Source organism: Pelodiscus sinensis, chromosome 7, assembly GCF_049634645.1.
Source record: "Pelodiscus sinensis isolate JC-2024 chromosome 7, ASM4963464v1, whole genome shotgun sequence".
In the NCBI taxonomy this organism is placed as follows: domain Eukaryota; kingdom Metazoa; phylum Chordata; order Testudines; family Trionychidae; genus Pelodiscus; species Pelodiscus sinensis.
In genome coordinates, this window is record NC_134717.1 from 12,708,677 (window position 1) to 12,728,595 (window position 19,919).

The following is a 19,919-nucleotide window of genomic DNA, read 5'->3' on the forward strand; positions in this document are numbered from 1 at the left end:
TTGTATTCTAGGATTCTATGAGTCTTTCTGCTCCAGCAAAGGGACTGGATCCCTAGTCCACAATGGGCCCCAATTTATAGGGTAGGTTTGGAAGGACTGGTCCAGAAGAATCCAGTCTCTCCTAAACGTATTGTCTTGGCTGTAGGCTCTGCTGTTGTTTTAATGTTTTTTCATGCCAGTGCGTTATTCCTTAAGAATACAGTGGGCTTGCACAGGAAGTGCTGTGTGGTGACCAGTAACCGTTGACAGTCGCTCTGGCATCTGTCTCTGAGGAGAAAGCAAGTAGGTGTCCTTGGCCAATCACTCTGTGCTGGGAAATACATAGTGAAGGCAGGGAACAGTGCAGCTTGGGAAACCTGAGTCAGAAAGGCGAGAGAAGCTGGTTGCCACCCAGAAGGGCAACGGCTGGGGAACTGCAAGCCGCAGATCAAATGACCTTGCTGAGCCTCTGAAGGGAGACAGGGGTCAGAGCCATCCCCATCCATATGCTGGTTCTGGGCAGGCGCCCCAGGAACTGTGCTTTGGGGGGCCCCACGGTGGCTGCATCAGCCAGCCTATGGACAGGGCATGAGCAGCCTGCAGGATTACCTGGAGGCCTGGTGCATGGGGGCAACACTCAGCCATTCACTTGGCAGCCTGCTCCACCTCTCCCTGCCCCGCTGCCCTCTGCCAGGCCACTGAGCTCCGCTTCACATGCTGCTGTGAGGAAGCAGAGGGCAAAGGGCTGGGAGAGGGTGATGTGCCAGGGCAGAGCTGAGGCTCCTGGTCCCACCCTGTCCCAAGCCCACTGGTAATCCCCCAACTTGTGTTGCTTTGGAGGGGGAGTCTTTGGGTGGAAAAGGGGAGCAGGGCCAGGATGGGGGTGGAGCAGAGGTGTGAGGAGCAGGACCTGTGGTTGGGGAGATGCTCCAGGTTCTGCACCCCTGTAGGGACAAAACAGATAAAGGTGGAGTCGCTCTGGGCTGTGACTGCCTGTGTCATGCACGAGGTCCGACGCGATGCTCGTAATGGGCTCACTTGTCTATACATATCTGTGAAAGATATTGAACAAAAGACCCTCCTTCTCCTTTCACTCGCGCCTGTGGTCAGCAGCGCCACTGAGTTCTGTGGAATTACTCTGCACGTCCAGTGGTGCAGGCAAGAGGAGAACCAGGCCTTGAACGGCAGGGAAGTCGGTGCGGATTTACACCCGCCACAGACCTGCCTCTTAAACAACTTCCTTGTGAATGAAATGCAGCTCTGAGAGAGATCAGGGTCATACCAACAGGGAAAACTATCCTTTTTGCCTGGCTTACCTGTGTCTCCTTTCTGTCCTGGAAGCCCAAGTGCACTCTCACTGCCTACAATGCAATACAGATGTGAGTGCAAGTGATACTGGTACAAACTATTTAACCTGATATCTCCCCTTTCCTCCACCGACCACCAGCCAGATGTGGCTTTCTGCCTTACGAACTTACCATTCACACCTGGTGGCCCTGCTTCTCCCTTGTTTCCAGTTGGTCCTCTGGGGCCCATCACTCCCTTCTCACCTGCTTCACCTTTACTTCCTTGAAGACCTATTTAACAATACAATGACTGTGTGTGAAACAAAGGGTTGGAGCCAAATCTGGGTTTCACTCCCATCGGCTTTTACAACCTCAGTGTCTGGCTATGCCTCTGCATTTCTAGATCTCCGACGTTTTCGGTTGGTAATCGAGATATTGTGACAGACTGCACAAGAATGTGGTAAAATATTTCAGAAGTGACTGCAATTCCCTTCTTCCCTTTGCTGTCCTAGGTTTCCCCCAAGCCTCCGTGAACGTGTTAGGATCTGTTTTGCCATGTATGAGCCAGCTCCTATGGCTGGTGTGAATCAGTGGAGTATCTATATAATACCACCCTCCCTACCAATGTACCCGAGCAGAGAGGAGCAATGTTCTTGTTCCACATAGTCTGTGTAGAACCATCATTCTCAGCTCATCTGTACAACTTCCACCGCTTGACAGCACTCTCCATGCTGTTTGCAGCTGGTTCTCCCTGACCACATCTCAGATGTGGCTGCTGAATACCAATGTAATTCACGTTACATGGGTGAGACGCACTGCATAATTCTTCTGTTTAACTTCCATGAAACTCTGGCTTATATAGGATATAAAGCACTCAGAGACAGGCTTTACTGTCACTCTAACCCACCAAACCTGCACCTGATTGTGCATATAAATTGTATTGTATTAGTTTATACCATATAAATCCTGCTGTAAACACCACTGCTATGATCAGGGATGCGCTGATACATACCTATACATATCCCCAAAAGAGACTATAAAAAACTCATTGTTCTGAGCCAGCATTTCTGGAGGACTACTCTCCTTGGTGCATTGGCATAGCAAGAAACAAAATGGCACCTCACAAATGAGGCAAATAACCTTATTCATCCAGTCCCTTAATTGGGGTGAAAGGAACTTAACTTTCTTGTAGGGACTTTCCTATCTCAACCTGGGTTCCTGCCAGTTCTTTCAAAAGCTCCCTGCTGGCTTTTGCTGCAGCTCAGCCAGCTGCACACTGGGGCATACCCCTTTACTTTCATCTCTGCCCTTAACAGACTGGTAACCCTGTGGTCAGAGATATTGGAATCTTTGTGGAAATAACTCAAACGGCGGCACTATAAGCAGAAAAGACTTTAGAAGGAAGGCGAATGAATGTATGAAAATTGCATTGGTAATAATAAGCAAATTATCTTACCTGTAGGCCCCCTTTCTCCTTTCATTCCTGGTTCACCTTTTGGACCAGCAAGGCCACTGTCTCCTTTACTTCCAACTTCTCCCTGTGGTCCTCTTACACCTGGATGAAAAATACCAAACCTCTGACTTTTTGTTGCTTAGAACATCCTACCAGAGACCCATTATGTACACCACAAAATGCAATGCCAATACAAGAGTCAAGTTCTGTGCTTGTTGTCACTCCAGAATGACTTTAAAGTTGTCAGTGCAGTTACTTCTCAGTTAGATATCTGCCACTGTGGGCCAAATGCACTCCTCTCTGTGTAAATTCAATACTGTCTGCTGGATTCTGCTCTCATTCACTGGTTTTACTTTGATTTATTGCTGCTAATTTCAGTGGAGTTAGTCCTGATTTACACCAGTGTGACTGACAGCACAATCCACTGTAGCAACAAAATGAAGGAAATGCAATACCTTGGACTCCTTGGTCTCCTTTTGTCCCATTGGGTCCTTCTATCCCTGAAATCCCAATACATACATATTATTATTAATAATATTTAATGGTCAGGAAAGATAGATTTTTTGAGTCTATGCAATCCACAGTTTCTCAGCTTCTCAGTTGGTGTAAATGGGCACAGTCACTCCATTGAAGTAAATGGAGCTATGTTGATTTACATTAGATTGGGAACTGTCCATAAGCCAAATCCTGTTGCCTTTGCTCAAACACTGAGATGTACAGGCAGGGAAGTGCAGAATTTGGCCCATGGTGGATTCATTGTTGAGTCATGCTGCACAGCAAGAACGTCATGGATGTTTGATGTTTAAAATGCTTGTTTAGCAAAAACATAGACAAGCACCATGGGTGGATGAAAGGGAGCAGAAGCAGAACTGGCTTGTTAAGGACCAGAATCTCTCACCTAGCAAGACTGGTGCAATTCCACTGCTGAAAGGTTTGGGGTCCTCAAGCTGGGAGCAGCAGGTCTCCCTGCATGTCAGGAATGGAGCATTCTGCTCCCAAGCTTGCAGAGCAGTTAGGGGCCTTGGGGAGAGGAGATGGGCGAGGGAGAATCTGGTCACTCCAGGATCCTAAATTAAGAATGGGCCAAGGGGCTACAACTGTTGTGTGGGAAGAGCACAGCCTGAGGGATAATTCCTTCCCCAGCATGTGCCACAGGCCAGCCCAGGCTCTGTTGTGGTTCCAGGAGATCGTCTGACTGAAAGGCCACATTCTGGTCTCATTTCCACAAATGAAAAATTGAGAATCTATCCATGCACTCCAGGAGAGTCACTCCCAATTATCCTAGTGTAAATGAGAACAAAATCTGGCCTGAAAACTGGGGCTCTCCTGGAGCAGGAAACACAGGACAACTGGATCTTATGTTGTTTACAACATGCACATTTTGGTGTGCACAAGGAAGTGCTTGACAAAATTATATTATATTTGTGTGGCTCTATCGGCAGGACTGTCATCTCTGAGAGAGAAAATTAACTTACCCTCCACTTACTACCTCTGGCCCATAAAAAGCCTGTGTAAATGACTTCAGATGCGTCTACACAGCAGAGTTATTTTGGAATAGCTGACATTATTCTGAAATAACATAGAGCATGTCTACACTACAAGCCTTTATTTCGAAATCATGTCAAGCCAGAGAACTTCTTACTCTGCCTCATGATAACCCTCATTTCATGAGGAGTAAGGGGGGTTGAAGGAAGAGTAGAAAAGGTGTCCCTAGCTCTGTCAGAGGCTGGGAATGGGTGAAAGGAGAGGGTTTTCTTGAAGGTTCCCTATTCTGCTCACTCCCTCTGGGCCTACTGGCATTGGCCACTGCCAGAAGACAGGATTTTGGGCTAGATGGACCTTTGGTCTGACCAGTATGGCTGTTCTTATGAGTGTTCTTCCTTCGATTTCCTGCTGTGCAGGCAGCACCAAAACCTGAAATAAGCTATTTCAACTTCAGCTACTCAATTGACATAGTTGAAGTTGCATAGCTTAATTTGACATTAGCTCTGCTGTGTAGATGTACCCTCTGATTGCTGCAGCATGTCTTGGTTACACAGGACTTTGAGTTTTCAGTTCTTTGCTTACCTCTTCATTTACTTTTTAGGAAGTGCACCTACTAATCCTTTCTTACCTGCTTCTCCCTTGTCTCCCTTGGCACCTGGAACACCTGCTACTCCAGGTATCCCTAAAATATCAAAGGAGATATGCAGATTGAGTATGGTGTAGGAAAACATTTGTACAGGGGCTGCATAGGGTGGTAAATCAGTACCTGGAGTACCATCCTTTCCAGGTGAACCCTTCTCCCCTTTCTGAGCACTGGAGCCAGAAAGACCTTGAGAGCCATTTTCTCCAGGATTACCTTGAAATTGAATTGAGGAAAAAATTAACATAGATTCTTGTGTAAAGACTGAAAGCTCCCAAACAGGCAAACTAACAGCAACACACACACACACAAAACCCCTGCAGCTGTCAAAGCTCAGCACACACACTTGTTTTCTAGAAGGGAATAGGGTAAAATGCAGGGAATATTGTGGGCCTTATAGAGGACATTCCTCCTCAATGTATGGATTACGTTCACATTGCTCTGAATGCACAGTGGGAAGCAGGTGGTTAAAAACCACGTCAGGTTAAAAAACAGTGGCCAACAGTGGTGCAGGGCAAGGTGCTTAATGCTAGTTATTTCAATCCATGTTAAGACACCAACATCCAAGTGCCAGTGGGAAGTCAGTAGGAAATGCAGCACCTCGACAATTGGGGTGTTTTTATTTGTATTTGTTGTTATCATGCAAGGGAGCATTCACTTCCATGACTTACCCTTCTCTCCTTTCTGCCCAGGAAATCCAATACCTAGAATACAAATACATCCACTTTTGTTCTCGTCTGCTTGTCTATATTGTTAAATATGTCCCCACCTCCTCTGAGTGTCACGTTATTCACTTACCTTTTGACCCTTGATCTCCTTTGCGTCCAGGTGGTCCTCCTAGACCCGGGTCTCCCTTCTCACCTTTTTCTCCTGGAAGACAGATTTGACAATATGTGTTGGGCCTCCCTGGTCCTAAAGACCTGGCTGGTCCTGGATGAGGGATTTTTCCAGACCTGGGGAGGTCATTTCTGGTCCCCCTGCTGCCTGCTCCCCACGCCCAGGCTTTCTGTCTTTCCCCCTGCAGCCCAGCTGAGCCATGCTTTGGCCCCCGCTGCATAGCACCGGGCCTGGACTCCCAAGCTTCCCACCCCTGGCAGCATGCTGGGACTCTCTGGTCCTGGGACATCTGTGATCCTTCCAGACCCTGGATGTTGCCAGACCAGAGAGTTCCCCTTTCAACCTGTATAATGAACCAATGTAAATTAACGTCTGTGGCTCACTGAATTGAATAATACAATTCTCATACTTAGGGCCTGATCCCCAAACAGGCATAAACTGACAGCTCCGCTGGGTGCAACTGAATGATGCTAATTAACACCCCAGGAGAACCTGGCCCCATGTATATTTCAGCATGTAACCAACATCTTTTGGGTGAAAAAGTAAAAAACAAAACAAAACAAACAAAAACAGGAGGGTCTGAAAACTGACCTTGACTCCCCTTTTCACCTTGACTCCCTTTCTCCCCTGTGGCACCTGAATGGAACAGAATAAAACCTTCATTTCAGGCAGAATGAGAGGACGTGGCGAGGAGAATGTGCAACACTAGTTAGTTAGACACCAGTGTGAAGTACAAATCGTGGGGACACTGAGGACGAGCTGATCCGTGTTAGGAAAGGGAAGCTGGGCATCACTCCATGTGAATTCATCTGGAAGTAACAGCTTCATGGCTGAGGAGTTTTAAGGCCCGATCCTGAGCTCTGTGAGGATGCACAACCTCCCACTCAGATCAATGGGCCCAAACCAAGTCCCCCTGAAGTTTCCGTTTGCTTCAATGGGACATGCAGGAGGACTGTGTTCTACCGCCAGAACGAGGGCCACAATTTGGGGGGCAATATGTGGGAGCCGCTTGCGCTTTGTAGGCTCACACCTTAATCTAACAGGAAAACTGACATATTATGTGACTCCTTATGGGCTAGGCTGAGCCTGTAGGCTCAGCTCAGAGTGCAAAGTACTGAGAAACCACAGGTGCCGACTCAGAGTGCTCCAGGACTGGACAACACATGGAGAACATCCACTGGCAGCCACGCTCCCCTCCCCCCATCCACACCTGCCTGCCTGTGGTCCTTGTCAATCAACTCCTCCCCCTCCCTCTCAGCACCTCTGGCGTGTCATGAAACAGCTGTGCAGGAGGTGCTGGGAGGATGAAGAAGCAGCAAGGATGGGGCATGGTGGGGCCTTGGAGGATGGGTGGAGTGGGGCCAAGCCAAGGACAGGGCAGGGGTGGGAAGAGGCAGGGAGGGGCTTAGGGGAAGAGGTGGAATGGAGGTGGGACCTAGGGCTAAGCAGGGGTTGAAGGCCTTTGGTGAAAATTTGAAGCCAGCATCTGTCCTGCCCTGTTGCCATCAATTCCTTCCCTGGTCCTATCTAGATTCCAGAAGTGGGTGGGGGAAAATACGTTACCGATAAGGCTTGGTAGAGTGGAACTTACTTCCCCATCATGTATGCTCATCTACCCTGGCTAGTGAGCAGTGACCGGAGAGGGGGCTGTTTAGGGGAGAAGACAGAGATGAAACTCTACCAGATCCCTGCTCCACTCTACCCACTTGCTCAGAATGGAGAGTATCCAGAGAAGAGGGACTGCCCTCTGCACCAAAGCCAGACTCCCGGCAGGCCATGCAAGGGGGCATGGGAGAAGCTGGATTTCAATGGGACCACTCACAGGTATAAAATTATGCAGGCAACTATGTCTTTGCAGGAGCAGGCAGGGGCAGATGACCGTTTTGCGGGGCCCTGGGCAGCATAATTCCGTGGGGCCCCCCCTTTGTCACGGCGCATGCGCAGTGACGCCATGCGCATGCGTGGGGCCCGGGGCGGCCGCCCCGTTCGCCCTGCCCTATATCCGCCCCTGGGAGCAGGGTTCAAATTACTTCTTTGCTAGTGTCCCCAAATCTAGCTTCAGAGACTGTACAGAACAGGGGAAGGGTGGAGGGAGGAGAGGAAAGGAAGCTTTTCATTGCTTAGATTTACCTACCTGGAGGACCAGGTTCTCCTCTGATTCCAAGCTGCCCTGAAATGGATATTTGACATACATTTTTAAATGGTCAGTGCTCAAGAGTGGATGGAATGGTGTGGTAGCAGGTTTAGCTCTGAGCTGGAAATGTCTCCCTCCCTGCAGGAAGACTAGACGTCCTAGCGAGGCCTGGAAAAAGTCTGAGCCACATTATGTGGTTATTGGGAGGGGGCGGGGTACAGGGAGCCCTCGTCCATTCCAGCACAGGAAGTAGAGACTAGTTGCAACGAAGGGGGACCACAAAGGGAAATTTCAGTCTGGGCTCCATCCCGCCAGGCTATGCACAATCATATCCAGTTCTTAGGACCAGATCATCATAATCCCATTCATTTGTTTGTGGCAGCCACTCTCGACTGCTCCATTTTTATACAATGGTTCCTGGCTGCTCCTTAAGTATGATGATATTTTCATAGTAATGGCTCTCTCTCACATAATGCTTTTCCTCAGTACCTCCCAAAGCACTGCACATTGCAACCTTTCGTGTATCTACCTTCACAACTCTCCTGTGAGGCAGGGCAGGATTATCATCCCCATTTTACACACGGGGAACTGAAGCAGACAGAGATTAAGTGACTTGCCCATGATCACACAGGAAGTCTGTGGCAGAGCAGAGAATAGCCCTCCTACCCCCAAGGTTCCTCACGTCCTAAGGCTAGTGCCCTAACTACTGGACCATCTATAATAAAAAGTTACATTGATGGACCTACACCACTTAAGCAGCTGCTCTGAGCCCCCTCCAGTCTTAGAGAAGAAGGCTGGAGTTTTCCTTCAGCACCACAGAATTGTGTATTTTCTACTTAAAGTGGGCTCTGCCCATTGTACTGCTTTGCACAGCACTTTCAGATTGTGTACAAAATACAACAGTCAATAAAATAAAGGGAAGAAATGTAGAGATACCTGTAGCCAGAGTGATATTGTTCACCCTCATCAATAAATCATTGTTGCTGACCCTAATGATGTTGATTTCCTCTTCTAAGCTTTTGATCAGCGTTTCTTCATCTCTAGTGTTCTTTCTGTAAAAGTTGCTCCCTGGAAGAGTTTCATTGTAGAAGGGGCTGACCAGTTTCTCTGTTAAATATAAGTCTTCTTCTCTATGGATGTTGCGTATTTCCTCCTGCATGTTAAACACTGAGAAAATGGAAGGCATTATAGAATGAATATTCTCAGTGTCTGTCTATCAGTCCTGGAAAATTCCTGCTCTGTGGGGCAGTTTCTATTGACTGTCTCCAAGTTCCTGTAAAACAGGCACTTCTTTCCTGCAGGACAGGTAGAATGTTACATGAAACCAGTACATATACACTCTGCGAGAGTCCAACAGCCATGCCTCGGGTGCTGCTACCCATGCTAACCTGGCAATGCTGCTTTTTATACTCGGCTAGCTCAAGGGGAGTGCATTGAGCAGGGCAATACATCACTTGCTTGTAGTGTTGACATAGCCATTGTCTCTCACTTACTTAGGTATTTTTAGTGTTCGTTATTGTCGCTAGGTGCCACATATGCCTGGATATAGGGCCAGATGTGACAGCAACATATATAATATCCACTGGGAAAAAAAAAAGCAGTTTCCAATAGAGGGAGTGCTTACAATGCTCAGGGTCTTTTACTTATCCTCCAAAACTCTGAAGCACTGCAGGAAAGTGTGCTTACCCTCTGCTCATCATGCCACCCACTTCCCCCTGCCTACACATGGAAATCAGCTTCCTGCCATGAGATGGGAGCATGCCCAACACCCTCCCCAGCCTGCAAACACTCGCACTTTGTACACGTCCAGAACTAGCCCTGGGGGACAGGTGGCCATAACAACTCACTACAGAGGTGATATTGATTGCTCTTGGATATTAGCTGGATAATGCTTAAATAATCTGCTGGCTATTTCTAATGCACTGATCACCACAGTATCTTAACTGGTTGAGTGAAGGGGGACTTTCCCAGGCAGAATGGAAAGCTATGACAATGCTGGGGAGGAGGGGGAACTGAGGATGGTGGGGAGGGGCACACACGGGATAGACTAAGTCCCACGGCATATGGCAGAGGAGGAACGGGGGACACACAGAGCCTGTGCCTTGGTGGGGAAGGGAAGAATGAAGAGGAAGGTGGACAGAAGGGCAAGACAGGGTCATGGGTTCTAGTCTTACTCCCTCAGGGTCAGGTTGGGACAGGACAGCCAAAAGCTGGGTGGCCTCAGGCAGGAAGTGTAAGGGGAGGCCTGATGGTAAGGTGGTGGGGTGGGTTCCAGCATGGCCTAGGGGATAGGGTTGTCAGTTCATCTCCTGGCATGATGGGGGACCTTTGGGGGAGAGGGGCAGCACCTGGAGGGATGCCAAGAGCCCCTGATATGTACAATATGCTCAGACTATTGAAGCATCCCAGCCTGCAGCACAAGCAAAAGCATCAGGCTCCAACTCCGTTGCCATCCATTCCATGTGTCTTTGGATTTCCAGGCTACAGTAAATGGCCATTCAGGCAAATTACCTTTTAGTGCCAGCAACCCCAGGCCGATAGTTAGAATCATTAAGTAGATGGCCAGGGCAGTCCAAACACAGCAGGCAGGAAGTTTCTTCTTGCTTTGTGGTTCTAAAAGTCCAATAGACACAAGACAAGCTTCATTTGCATTCGAGTTCCCTGGGCCATCCCCTGTTTATTTACAGCTCGTGCACTTCTTTGGCCAGTTCCACGCCATTTCTGGAACACGTGCCTTCCCTACACTCGCAGGGGACATGTAGCTACACGTTACTGGGCAACACAGGCTGCACGCACACTGAGGTGTGCAGCTACATGCAGCAATGAAAAGCTCTGCCATGGGGGAAGTAGAAAGGAAAGGGGCTGGGGGTGGGGAGATCCTGGAGTCTTTCCCCATTGCCTCCCTGCCGGTGCCTTTCCCCACTGCTAAAGCCTTTCATTGTGGCGGGGAAAGGCTGCAGCAGCATAAGCTCATAAGCTCAGGAAGCTCCCTGTGGCCGAAGGCACTGTATACAGAGCTCTCGTAGGAACACTCTGGGTACTAAAAGGGGAGGGATGCCTGTGACAGGGCTGGGTTTTGAAAGCTTTCATTTAGCAGCTACAATATTTTAAAAAATCTAACTTTCAAAGAACTGTTCTTCAAAACAGCTGTCCTGTCCCCTTAGACACACAACTCCCACTAACACGAAAAGATCCAGGAGCACAGATTGATGGATGGATTGCTCCTAACAGCTAAAGTTTGCCTGGATGGACAGCCTATGCCAGCGTTTCCCAAACTGTGGTCCGCGGCCCAGTACCAGTCCTTAGGAAACAAAATACCGGGCCTCAGAAAAGTTCTTGTGAGAGCCTGCTTCACTGCCCGCAACCCCCAAGATGAACGCCGCGCTGAACTCCCAGTGTCAACGGCGGTAGTGCGGGCTTCCTGCGGGGTTGGGAGGCAGTTCTGCAGCTGTGCGCCAGGTCTCGGAAGTGCGTGGATGCTCTCTCCCCTCCCCCAACAGCCGGTGCGGTACCTAAAACCCCGATCCATCGCGCACTGGGGACTTTGTTTCCATGCTGCCTTCCTGTGTGCAGAGGAGTGGGTAGGGATCCGGGACTGCACTGGCTTGAGCTGCTCGGGCGGCGCGTGCTGCCATGGGAAGCGGAGGAGCAAGGCACGTGCTGCCTGAGCGATTGGGGCAGACGCAGTCCGGGACTCCCCTTCTCTCCTCCCCCCACACGGGAAGGCAGCAGGGGAATAAAGTCCCCAGCGTGCCAGCTCCAGCTGCTCGGGCAATGCGTGCTGCTGCTGTGGGAAGCAGAGGAGCAAGGTACGTGCTGCCTGAGCAGTTGGGACTGGCGCAGCCCGGGACTCCCCCTCCCCCTGCGCAGAAAGGCATCAGGCGTACAATGGACCAGCACATCAGGTACCGCGCCGCTGTTTGGAGGATGGAGGAGCAGCCCGTGCACTTCCTGGGCCTTGGGAGCTACAGGATCCCCGGGTATCAGTTCCTGTCTCCTCCCCCCCAGACCTCCACAAGTACCCTGCCCCAGCACCCACAAGCACCCTGTCCCTTGCTCCAGCACCCTGTCCCCAGCCCCAGCACACATTGGTTTGGAGGGGCTGTGTTTTTGTATCTCACTTGTGTAGCCCCGACTGATTTTTCTGTGGGCTAAAGTTGGCACTGGGGGCTTTGGGAGGACCAGAAACAATGTATTTGCATATTCATCATTTGCTTAATGAAGATTCAAATGTGCAAATAAATATTACCGGTCCTCCAAAAGCTCGTGAATGGATTTTCTGGTTCCCAGTATCAAAAACTTTGGCAACCCCTGGCCTATGCAATCCTACCACTCACTGTATGGGAATTCCTGCTTAAGAGTTCTACGTGCTGTTGCACACAGGATCCAATAATAAATATGACCGTGTATATTTTTGTATTACAAAAAAACCCACTCTGGGCTTGCATTTCCATTTCCAATTGTCCCAGCATTTCATTCAAAGAGGTTTGTTTAATAAGTATACTACTCCCAGGGCATGGGATAAGTCCTTTTCAAAAAGAGTGATTTATGGATATACAGGCAGTCCCCGACTTACGTGGATCCGACTTATGTCGGATCCGCACTTACGAACGGAGCTTTCTCGCCCCGGAAGTCGGGGCGAGAAAGCCCCATTCATAAGCTGCTCCGGTGCCCCTGGTCTGCTGGAGACCGTCTCCAGCAGACCAGGGGCACCGGGCGGGTTCCCGCGCTTCTGAGGCTTTGCCAGAGCAAAGCCTCGGAAGCGCGGGAACCGCTGCTGCTGCCACTTGGGTGCCGGTGCCTGTGGTCTGCTGGGGACCGTCCCCAGCAGACCACAGGCACCCTGACTGAAGCCGCAGCCGCGGGGGGTCCCGCGCCTCAGAGGCTTTGCCAGAGCAAAGCCTCAGAGGCGCGGCACCCCGCTGCCGCTGCGGCTCTGCTCCCCGTGTCCCTGGTCTGCTGGGGGGGGGGGAGGGGCACAGCTAGTGTGCTCCCCCCCCCCCCCCCAGCAGACCAGGCTTTTGTTTTGGACTCTGGGGCAGAGCAGCTGGGGCGCTGCCGATTGGTCCTGCAGCGCCCGTGGACACTACTGGACCAACCCGGCAGCACCCCAGCTGCTCTGCCCCAGGTCCTGATTCAGCCGCTGCTGGTCAGTTTCAGCAGCGGCTGAATCAGGACGTCTGGGGCAGAGCAGATGGGGTGCTGCTGGGTTGGTCCAGTAGCACCCCAGCTGCTCTGCCCCAGGCGTCCCCAAGTCAGCTTCTGCTGAAACTGACCAGCGCTGACTACAGGAAGCCCCAGGCAGAGTTGCTCTGCCCCGGGCTTCCTGGAATCAGCTGCTGATCAGTTTCAGCAGCAGCTGACTTGGGGACGCCTGGGGTTCTTAAGTTGATTCTGTATGTAAGTCAGAACTGGCGGTCAGTTTCAGCAGTGTCTGAATCTGGACGCCAGTTCCGACTTACATACAGATTCAACTTAAGAACAAACCTACAGTCCCTATCTTGTACGTAACCCGGGGACTGCCTGTATTTATATACACACCCATACACATCAGAATAAGTAAAAACGAAACACTGAAAAATAGAACAAACCTGTTAATAACATTTAAAACAAATTTTGAGTAGAAAATGCAAAAGAAGTAACACTTCTTGGGCAAGCCTCAGTCCTTGGGGTAAATAGTGCTGCTGAAGCATTCATTACTATTTTGACCATGCACTAAGTTCCCTTTCATTGAGTTCTACAAAGTCTATGATGCTGAGTCATATTGATTACAAGAATCATTTTCATTAATTTTACATTAGAATTGTTTTGAGTCAGCAATGGTGTTTTTATACTAAGATGCAATTCATAAATTTACATTTTCTATTAGCTTTGGAGATTTGAGTATCTTAAATATTTAAGGTGTTGACATTTTACACAATGAAAATATAGTGAGGTTGTTTAAAAACCCACTGGAAGAAAAAATGGTTAATGTTTTCTGGAGAATCTCTCCTCAGCATTAGCCCTTTGGCTTCAGGAACTTTGTCCCAGATACATCCCTTTATTAATGTTCAGATACTTCTCATAGAAAACATCATAGTAAAAAAACATTGCATATGTAACACAAATAGATCAGCTATTTTTCTTCATAGATCAGCCTAAATACTTATCAATCAATTTAATTAAGCAATAAAAGTACTTTACCATGTAGTTCAAATGTGGTGGTAGTAGATGAAGCAAACCTAATTTTGTCTGACACAGTGAGCGTGTTGGTATTATTCGAAATCTCATTGTCAGTGTAAGTCTTCTGACTGTCCATGGTGAACGTTTTATACCGTAGTTAACCTGGAGTCCTGTCAGACTACAGGCACTGAGAAAACAAGGAACTTTTCACTTCATCTGTTGAATGTGTTATGTCATCTGCTATGCATTCCAATCAACTCAATTTTTCTAGTCTTGCAAGATATTCCTGGGGTGGTTATTTGATCAGTTAGTTCCTCAAAAATCCTATAACTAAGATGTTTTGCTTCTCCCTTGTGCTTGTTTTTGTACATAATGGAAAGACCCTGCAGCTCGATCCTGCAAGGTGAATTCAGTAAGATTACTGGATGCTCAAGAGTTGCTTGGCACCTTGCAACATTTGAAGCCTTGGTGGTCAGTCCATTTGCAGGCAAAATTCCCACTGAAGCCAATGTGATGTTTGATTGAACACAAGCTTCAGTTCCTTAGAGGCAGAAGGCTAAATGTTGGGTCTTAACAAAATAGTGTAGGTTGTACCAATATGACCATTAGTAAGTGTACAAAATGGGCATGATGAGGGAAGGCGTTAATAGGAACATGTACGGGTATGTCTACACCACAAAAAAAGAGATGTGTTCTTACCTTGGGAGAGCTAACTCCAGTTAAAATTGCAGTGAAGAAATAACAACTCACCTTTGAATTACTTTAAAGTTAGACATTTGAAGATATGCCTACACAGGAGACCAGGGCGGAACTCAAGCTGCTAAGCAGAGTTAAAAGCTAAGTTGCTATTCTTTCACGGCTATTTTGCCTTGAGGTAGGAACATACCTTTTATTTTCAGTGTAGACATACTAGAGTGCATCTACACTGTGATGTGGAGCTACATGAGGGTATGTCTACACTACAAAGTTAGTTCGAACTAACGGACGTTAGTTCGAACTAACTTTCATAGGTGCTACACTAGCGCTCCGTTAGTTCGAACTTAATTCGAACTAACGGAGCGCTTAGTTCGAACTAGGTAAACCTCATTTTACGATGATTAAGCCTAGTTCGAACTAGCTAGTTCGAATTAAGGGCTGTGTAGACCCTTAATTCGAACTAGTGGGAGGCTAAGGCTTCCCAGGTTTCCCTGGTGGCCACTCTGGCCAACACCAGGGAAACTCTATTGCCCCCCTCCCGGCCCCGGAGCCCTTAAAGGGCCACGGGCTGGCTACACAGTTTGTGCCAGTTGCAAGGCTGCCAGCACCCGTGCCAGCAGACCCTGCACCTGCCACACTATGAGCCAGCCACCCGAGGACACCCAGCCCTCCACTGCTCCCCAGGACCAGCCTGGCGGCTCCCAGGAGCATGCCCGGGGGCGCAAAAGGCGGGCGCCCGCTTGGTCAAGTGCGGAGATTGTGGACCTCATCGAGGTTTGGGGGGAAGCCTCCAATGTCCACGATCTCCGCACTAGCCACAGGAACGCGGCCGTCTACGGCCGCATGGCTGCCAGCCTGGCCGCCAGGGGCCACCAGCGCAGCCGGGAGCAGGTGCGCTGCAAGATTAAAGATCTGCGGCAGTCCTGCTCCCGGGCCTGCCAGCCAGGGGCCAACCCGGAGGCCTGTCCCCACTTCCACGCCCTGGACCGCCTCCTGGGGGCTCATGCCGTCCCTGCCCCCCGGGACGTGATAGACCCCGGGACAGAGGGCCCGCTCCAGGAGACGGAGGAGGAGGAGGAGGGCTCCGAGAGCCAGGAGCCTGCCACCAGCCTGCCCGGGACTGGGACCCCCGAGGCACCCTACAGAGCCGCTCGCCTGTGTCATCCGAGGCCGGGGAGGTGTCCACATGTGAGTACCATCGTGTTCCCCTTATGTGTACGGGGGGCTGGGGCGAGAGGGAGCCCCGGGACCGTGCGCCTGGGCCTTGCCCACCACGGAGCAGCAGCTGGGGATCCTGCAGGGGCCCTGGCCTTGCAGAGGGGAGCTGGGTTTCACACACCTGGGCCCCTGGGGTAATTGACCGCTGGTCTTGTTGCACCACAGCTGCAGCACCTGGGCCTGCAGGGTGCACCACACCGCCTGCAGCAGCTGCCCGTGCCCGGGCAAGCAGGAGAGCCAGGAACGAGGAGGACTACCAGAGGCGGCACCTCCGGTTCCTGGATCACCAGCTCCGCACCCAAGACCACTGGGTCCAGGAGGACCTGAGGCTGCGCTGGAGGAGTCTGGAGGCCCTGGAGGAGCAGGGCCGTGCCCTGTGAGGCCACCTCCAGAGCCTGCTCGACCGCTTCCCGTTTCCTCCTCCTGCTGCTCCCCCTGCTCCTCCTGCTCCCCCTCCTGCTTCCGCTCCTGCTTCCTCCACACCCCCTGTCCCTCCTGCCCCCCCCTCCACAACCATTTCCCACCGACGCCCCCGGACCCGCAGTGTGGCGAGACGGGAGAGGCAGCCGGACTCCCACCACTGAGCTTTCCTTTCCCTTCCTCCCTTCCCTCCCCTTTCAGCTCCCTCATCCCAGGTTTCCCCCTCCCCTCTCTCACCCTCATTCCTCCCTTCCCCCACCCCAGTTATGTGAAATAAACATACGTTTTTGTTTGAAAAACAGGTGTCTTTATTTTACAGTAGGTAGGGAGGGGAAAGGGGAAGGGGTAGGGTGGAAGAAGGCTCCAGTGGGGCATGCAGGGAGAGGTCAGTCCTCCTCCTCCACCAGGAAGCTCTCCCGCAGGGCTTCCCGGATCCGGACGGCCCCCCGCTGGGCTTTCCGGATGGCGGCGGTGCGGGGCTGACCGTAGTGTCCAGCCATGCGGTCAGCCTCAGCCATCCAGGCTGGCAGGAAAGCCTCCCCATTTCACTCACACAAATTGTGGAGCACACAACATTCTGCCACCACGGGAGGGATGTTGTGCTCGGCCAGGTCCAGACGGGTGAGGAGGCATCGAAAGCGAGCTTTCAGTCGCCCGAAGGCCCCCTCCACCACGATGCGGGCCCTGGTCAGCCTGGCATTGAAGGCCTGGCGGGAGGGATTGAGGTGCCCCGTGTAGGGCTTCATGAGCCAGGGCTGCAGTGGGTAGGCGGCATCCCCCACCAGGCACACGGGCATGTCCACATCCCCGACCCTGATATGGCAGTCGGGGAAGAAGGTCCCGGCCTGCAGCCGCTGGCACACGGAGGAGTTGCGGTACACCCGGGCGTCGTGTGCTTTGCCGGACCAGCCCACATTAATGTCCGTGAACTGGCCCCGGTGGTCACACACGGCCTGCAGGATCACGGAGAAGTACCCCTTGCGGTTGACGTACCGGGACGCCTGGTGTTCCGGTGCACGGATGGGGATGTGTGTCCCGTCGATGGCCCCCCCGCAGTTGGGGAAGCTGAGGGCGCCGAATCCCCGGATGACGGCGTCCGGGTCGGCGAGGCGGACCACCCTGCGGAGCAGCACCCGGTTGATGGCCTTGACCACCTGTGGAGAGAGACACAGCAAAGCGCCAATCAGTGGGGCGCCTGGGAGCGTTCGTGCCCTGGCAGTGCCCCGCGCCCCACTCCCGGTAGCAACCCCCCTGGCGGCGTGTAGTACTGCCGGGACAGACCGACCCCTCCGGTGCAGGGCGCTTTCGCCTCCTCCCGCCCCCCCTTTGTCCCTGGGGTGGCCCATCCCCTCCTCGCAGCCCTCCTCCCCCCCAGCTCGGTGGCCGACGAGTGCCGTACCTGCATGAGCACCGCTCCGACGGTGGATCTCCCCACGCCGAACTGGTTCCCAACGGATCGGTAGCTGTCCGGCGTGGAGAGCTTCCAGAGGGCGATGGCCACCCGCTTCTGAAGGGGGATGGCGGGTCTCATGCGAGTGTCCCTTCTGCGCAGGGCAGGGGCGAGCCACTCACAGAGCTCCAGGAAGGTGTCCCTCCTCATCCTAAAGTTCTGGGTCCACTGTCGGTCCTCCCAGCGCTCCACGACGATGCGGTCCCACCAGTCGCTGCTGGTGTCCAGACGCTAGATGCGGCGGGGCACGCTGGTGCCGGGGCGCTGCCGCGGCTCCTCCATGGCCCCCAGGGCGGCCAGGCGGAGAGGCAGGGGGCTGACGTGCACCAGGTGGTGCCAGGCAGCCTCGAGCCATTGCTGGCAGGCTTGCAGCAGCAAGTCCAGAAAGTGCACCAGAAGGTGCAGGGCGAGCTGTGGCTCCATGTTGCCACCTGCGGCGGCCCCCCCGAAGGGAAGCACCGACACAGACGGGCACAGAGACCAACGCTTTGCTGTCCCTCGGCGAGGTTGGCAAGGAAGCAGGAAAAGCTGAGAACCGGCTGTCCAGGGGGGGTCCCTTTAAGCTCGAGCCTCAGATAGCCTCAGACAGCAGCCACACAAAGCAACTACTGACCTGATGCCCTGTCAGAACCGGTTTCAGCTGCCCTTAAATGCCCCCCTGCGTCCAATCAGTGTGGACGCGCTAGTTCGAATTAGCAAAACGCTAATTCGAACTAGTTTTTAGTTCTAGATGCGCTAGTTCGAATTAGCTTAGTTCGAATTAACTAATTCAAACTAAGTTAGTTCGAATTAGCGCTGTAGTGTAGACATACCCTGATGTAGTGACAGGCTCTGGTAGGGGGGAGGCAGCTCCTCCCCATGGATGAGAAAGGCTCCAGCAAGGGAAGTTGCCAGGGCCTTTCCCCACTGCCAGAACCTTTCATTGTGGCATGGAACGGCTCTGGAAGCCAAATACTACACTGCTAAAAATAGCAGTCTGCAGTCAGAAAATAGCAAGGTAGCCAGGCACTGCTTGGGCACACAGAGTGCCTGGGCACATGAAGAGTTGGTAGGGTGTATATCTAAGGAAACGATGTCTCACCAGCTATGATACTATTTATACCAGGGCTAGTGGGGCTGAACTCTATGCACCACTATAAATGCAGGCACAGACTTTCTTGCTGCAAGCATTCCCCCTCCTCAGCAAGAAAATTGTGTTCATTTGCGAAAACCACTGACTAGCAGACTGGTTCCAATCTTTGCCACTGTCTCTTATCTCCCTTGCTTGGTGCCCTTACATTTGCATGTCACTTTCACCGCAGTTCTCAGCACCACTGAATTTCACATTTTGGCTCAAAAAATTAAACGGATGCTATTTACTCCTGGGTTGATTTTCATTCAGTGACATAAGTCGCCCAAGTTTGCATATGAAAGCCATTGGTAGAGCAAGGACAGATATCACAACATGCTGCCTCTTTTCAGAAGTAGAAAAATCGAACACCACTCAGTTTACTCTGCATGTATGGGCCAAGTCCCTAGAAGCCAAGGTCCTTTCTGCTCTGCATGGGCTTGAAGGAGCTGTTGGGACTTTGCCTAAGCAGAGGGGTTTGCCCATACTTTGTCCCTCTCTTTCATGGAGAAGATGCCATGTGCTAGGTGGCTGCTTAGATGTTGCCCTTGCAGACCACAGGAATGAATTTCATTGGTAGGTGCAATAATTCTTATTCTAACTGGGGATCTGATTGGCTGAAAATTGCTAGGTATATAGTAAACTTTTAAATGTACTTGAATAAACCTCAGCTGGACACGAGCCACGACTCCATATATTAGCTCTCCCAGACTTCGGGGGGAGGACGTTCAGAATCCCAATTTTACCGCAGGCATGTATCTTTTTAATGGGCCTAAACAGAAGCCTAGAGTCACTCCCTGCTAAAATCTAATCCTGAATGTTGCAGCTCAGGCCCTGTCCCTGCCAATCTGTGCCTTAGCTGGGCATCACACCATTGGAAAGGATGCCCCTCCATAGTTCTAATGTAGAAAGTAGCAGAACATTGTACAACCATGGTTACATTGTACAATCATGTACAACCATTGTACAGTCGTGGTTAGTGATTAGCTTGCTTCAGCCTTACATTATCAGCGTTTGCTTGGGAAGCCATATGATGAACATGCTTGTGCTT

The 19,919-nt window shown here is 51.3% G+C and overlaps 1 protein-coding gene across 7 annotated transcripts in view; it reads right to left on the reverse strand.

Annotated features, from left to right (window-relative positions):
- Nucleotides 1-19,919, reverse strand: part of MARCO (macrophage receptor with collagenous structure) — a 102,110-nt gene that overhangs the window by 10,548 nt on the left and 71,643 nt on the right. For 4 of the 7 annotated variants that reach the window (XM_075933238.1, XM_075933235.1, XM_075933239.1 and 1 more), the window contains 12 exons: nucleotides 10,326-10,427; nucleotides 8,751-8,981; nucleotides 7,815-7,850; nucleotides 6,272-6,316; nucleotides 5,642-5,713; nucleotides 5,515-5,547; nucleotides 4,970-5,059; nucleotides 4,832-4,885; nucleotides 3,174-3,218; nucleotides 2,722-2,820; nucleotides 1,458-1,556; nucleotides 1,296-1,340 (listed from right to left, as the gene is read on the reverse strand). In XM_075933238.1, coding sequence (XP_075789353.1) covers nucleotides 1,296-1,340; nucleotides 1,458-1,556; nucleotides 2,722-2,820; nucleotides 3,174-3,218; nucleotides 4,832-4,885; nucleotides 4,970-5,059; nucleotides 5,515-5,547; nucleotides 5,642-5,713; nucleotides 6,272-6,316; nucleotides 7,815-7,850; nucleotides 8,751-8,981; nucleotides 10,326-10,365 — 889 coding nt within the window. In that variant the 5' untranslated portion in view covers nucleotides 10,366-10,427. Of the gene's footprint in view, nucleotides 1-1,295; nucleotides 1,341-1,457; nucleotides 1,557-2,721; nucleotides 2,821-3,173; nucleotides 3,219-4,831; nucleotides 4,886-4,969; nucleotides 5,060-5,514; nucleotides 5,548-5,641; nucleotides 5,714-6,271; nucleotides 6,317-7,814; nucleotides 7,851-8,750; nucleotides 8,982-10,325; nucleotides 10,428-13,997; nucleotides 14,265-19,919 lie in introns of those variants that run through there. The other 3 variants (XM_075933233.1, XM_075933232.1, XM_075933234.1) reach the window with 3 other exon arrangements.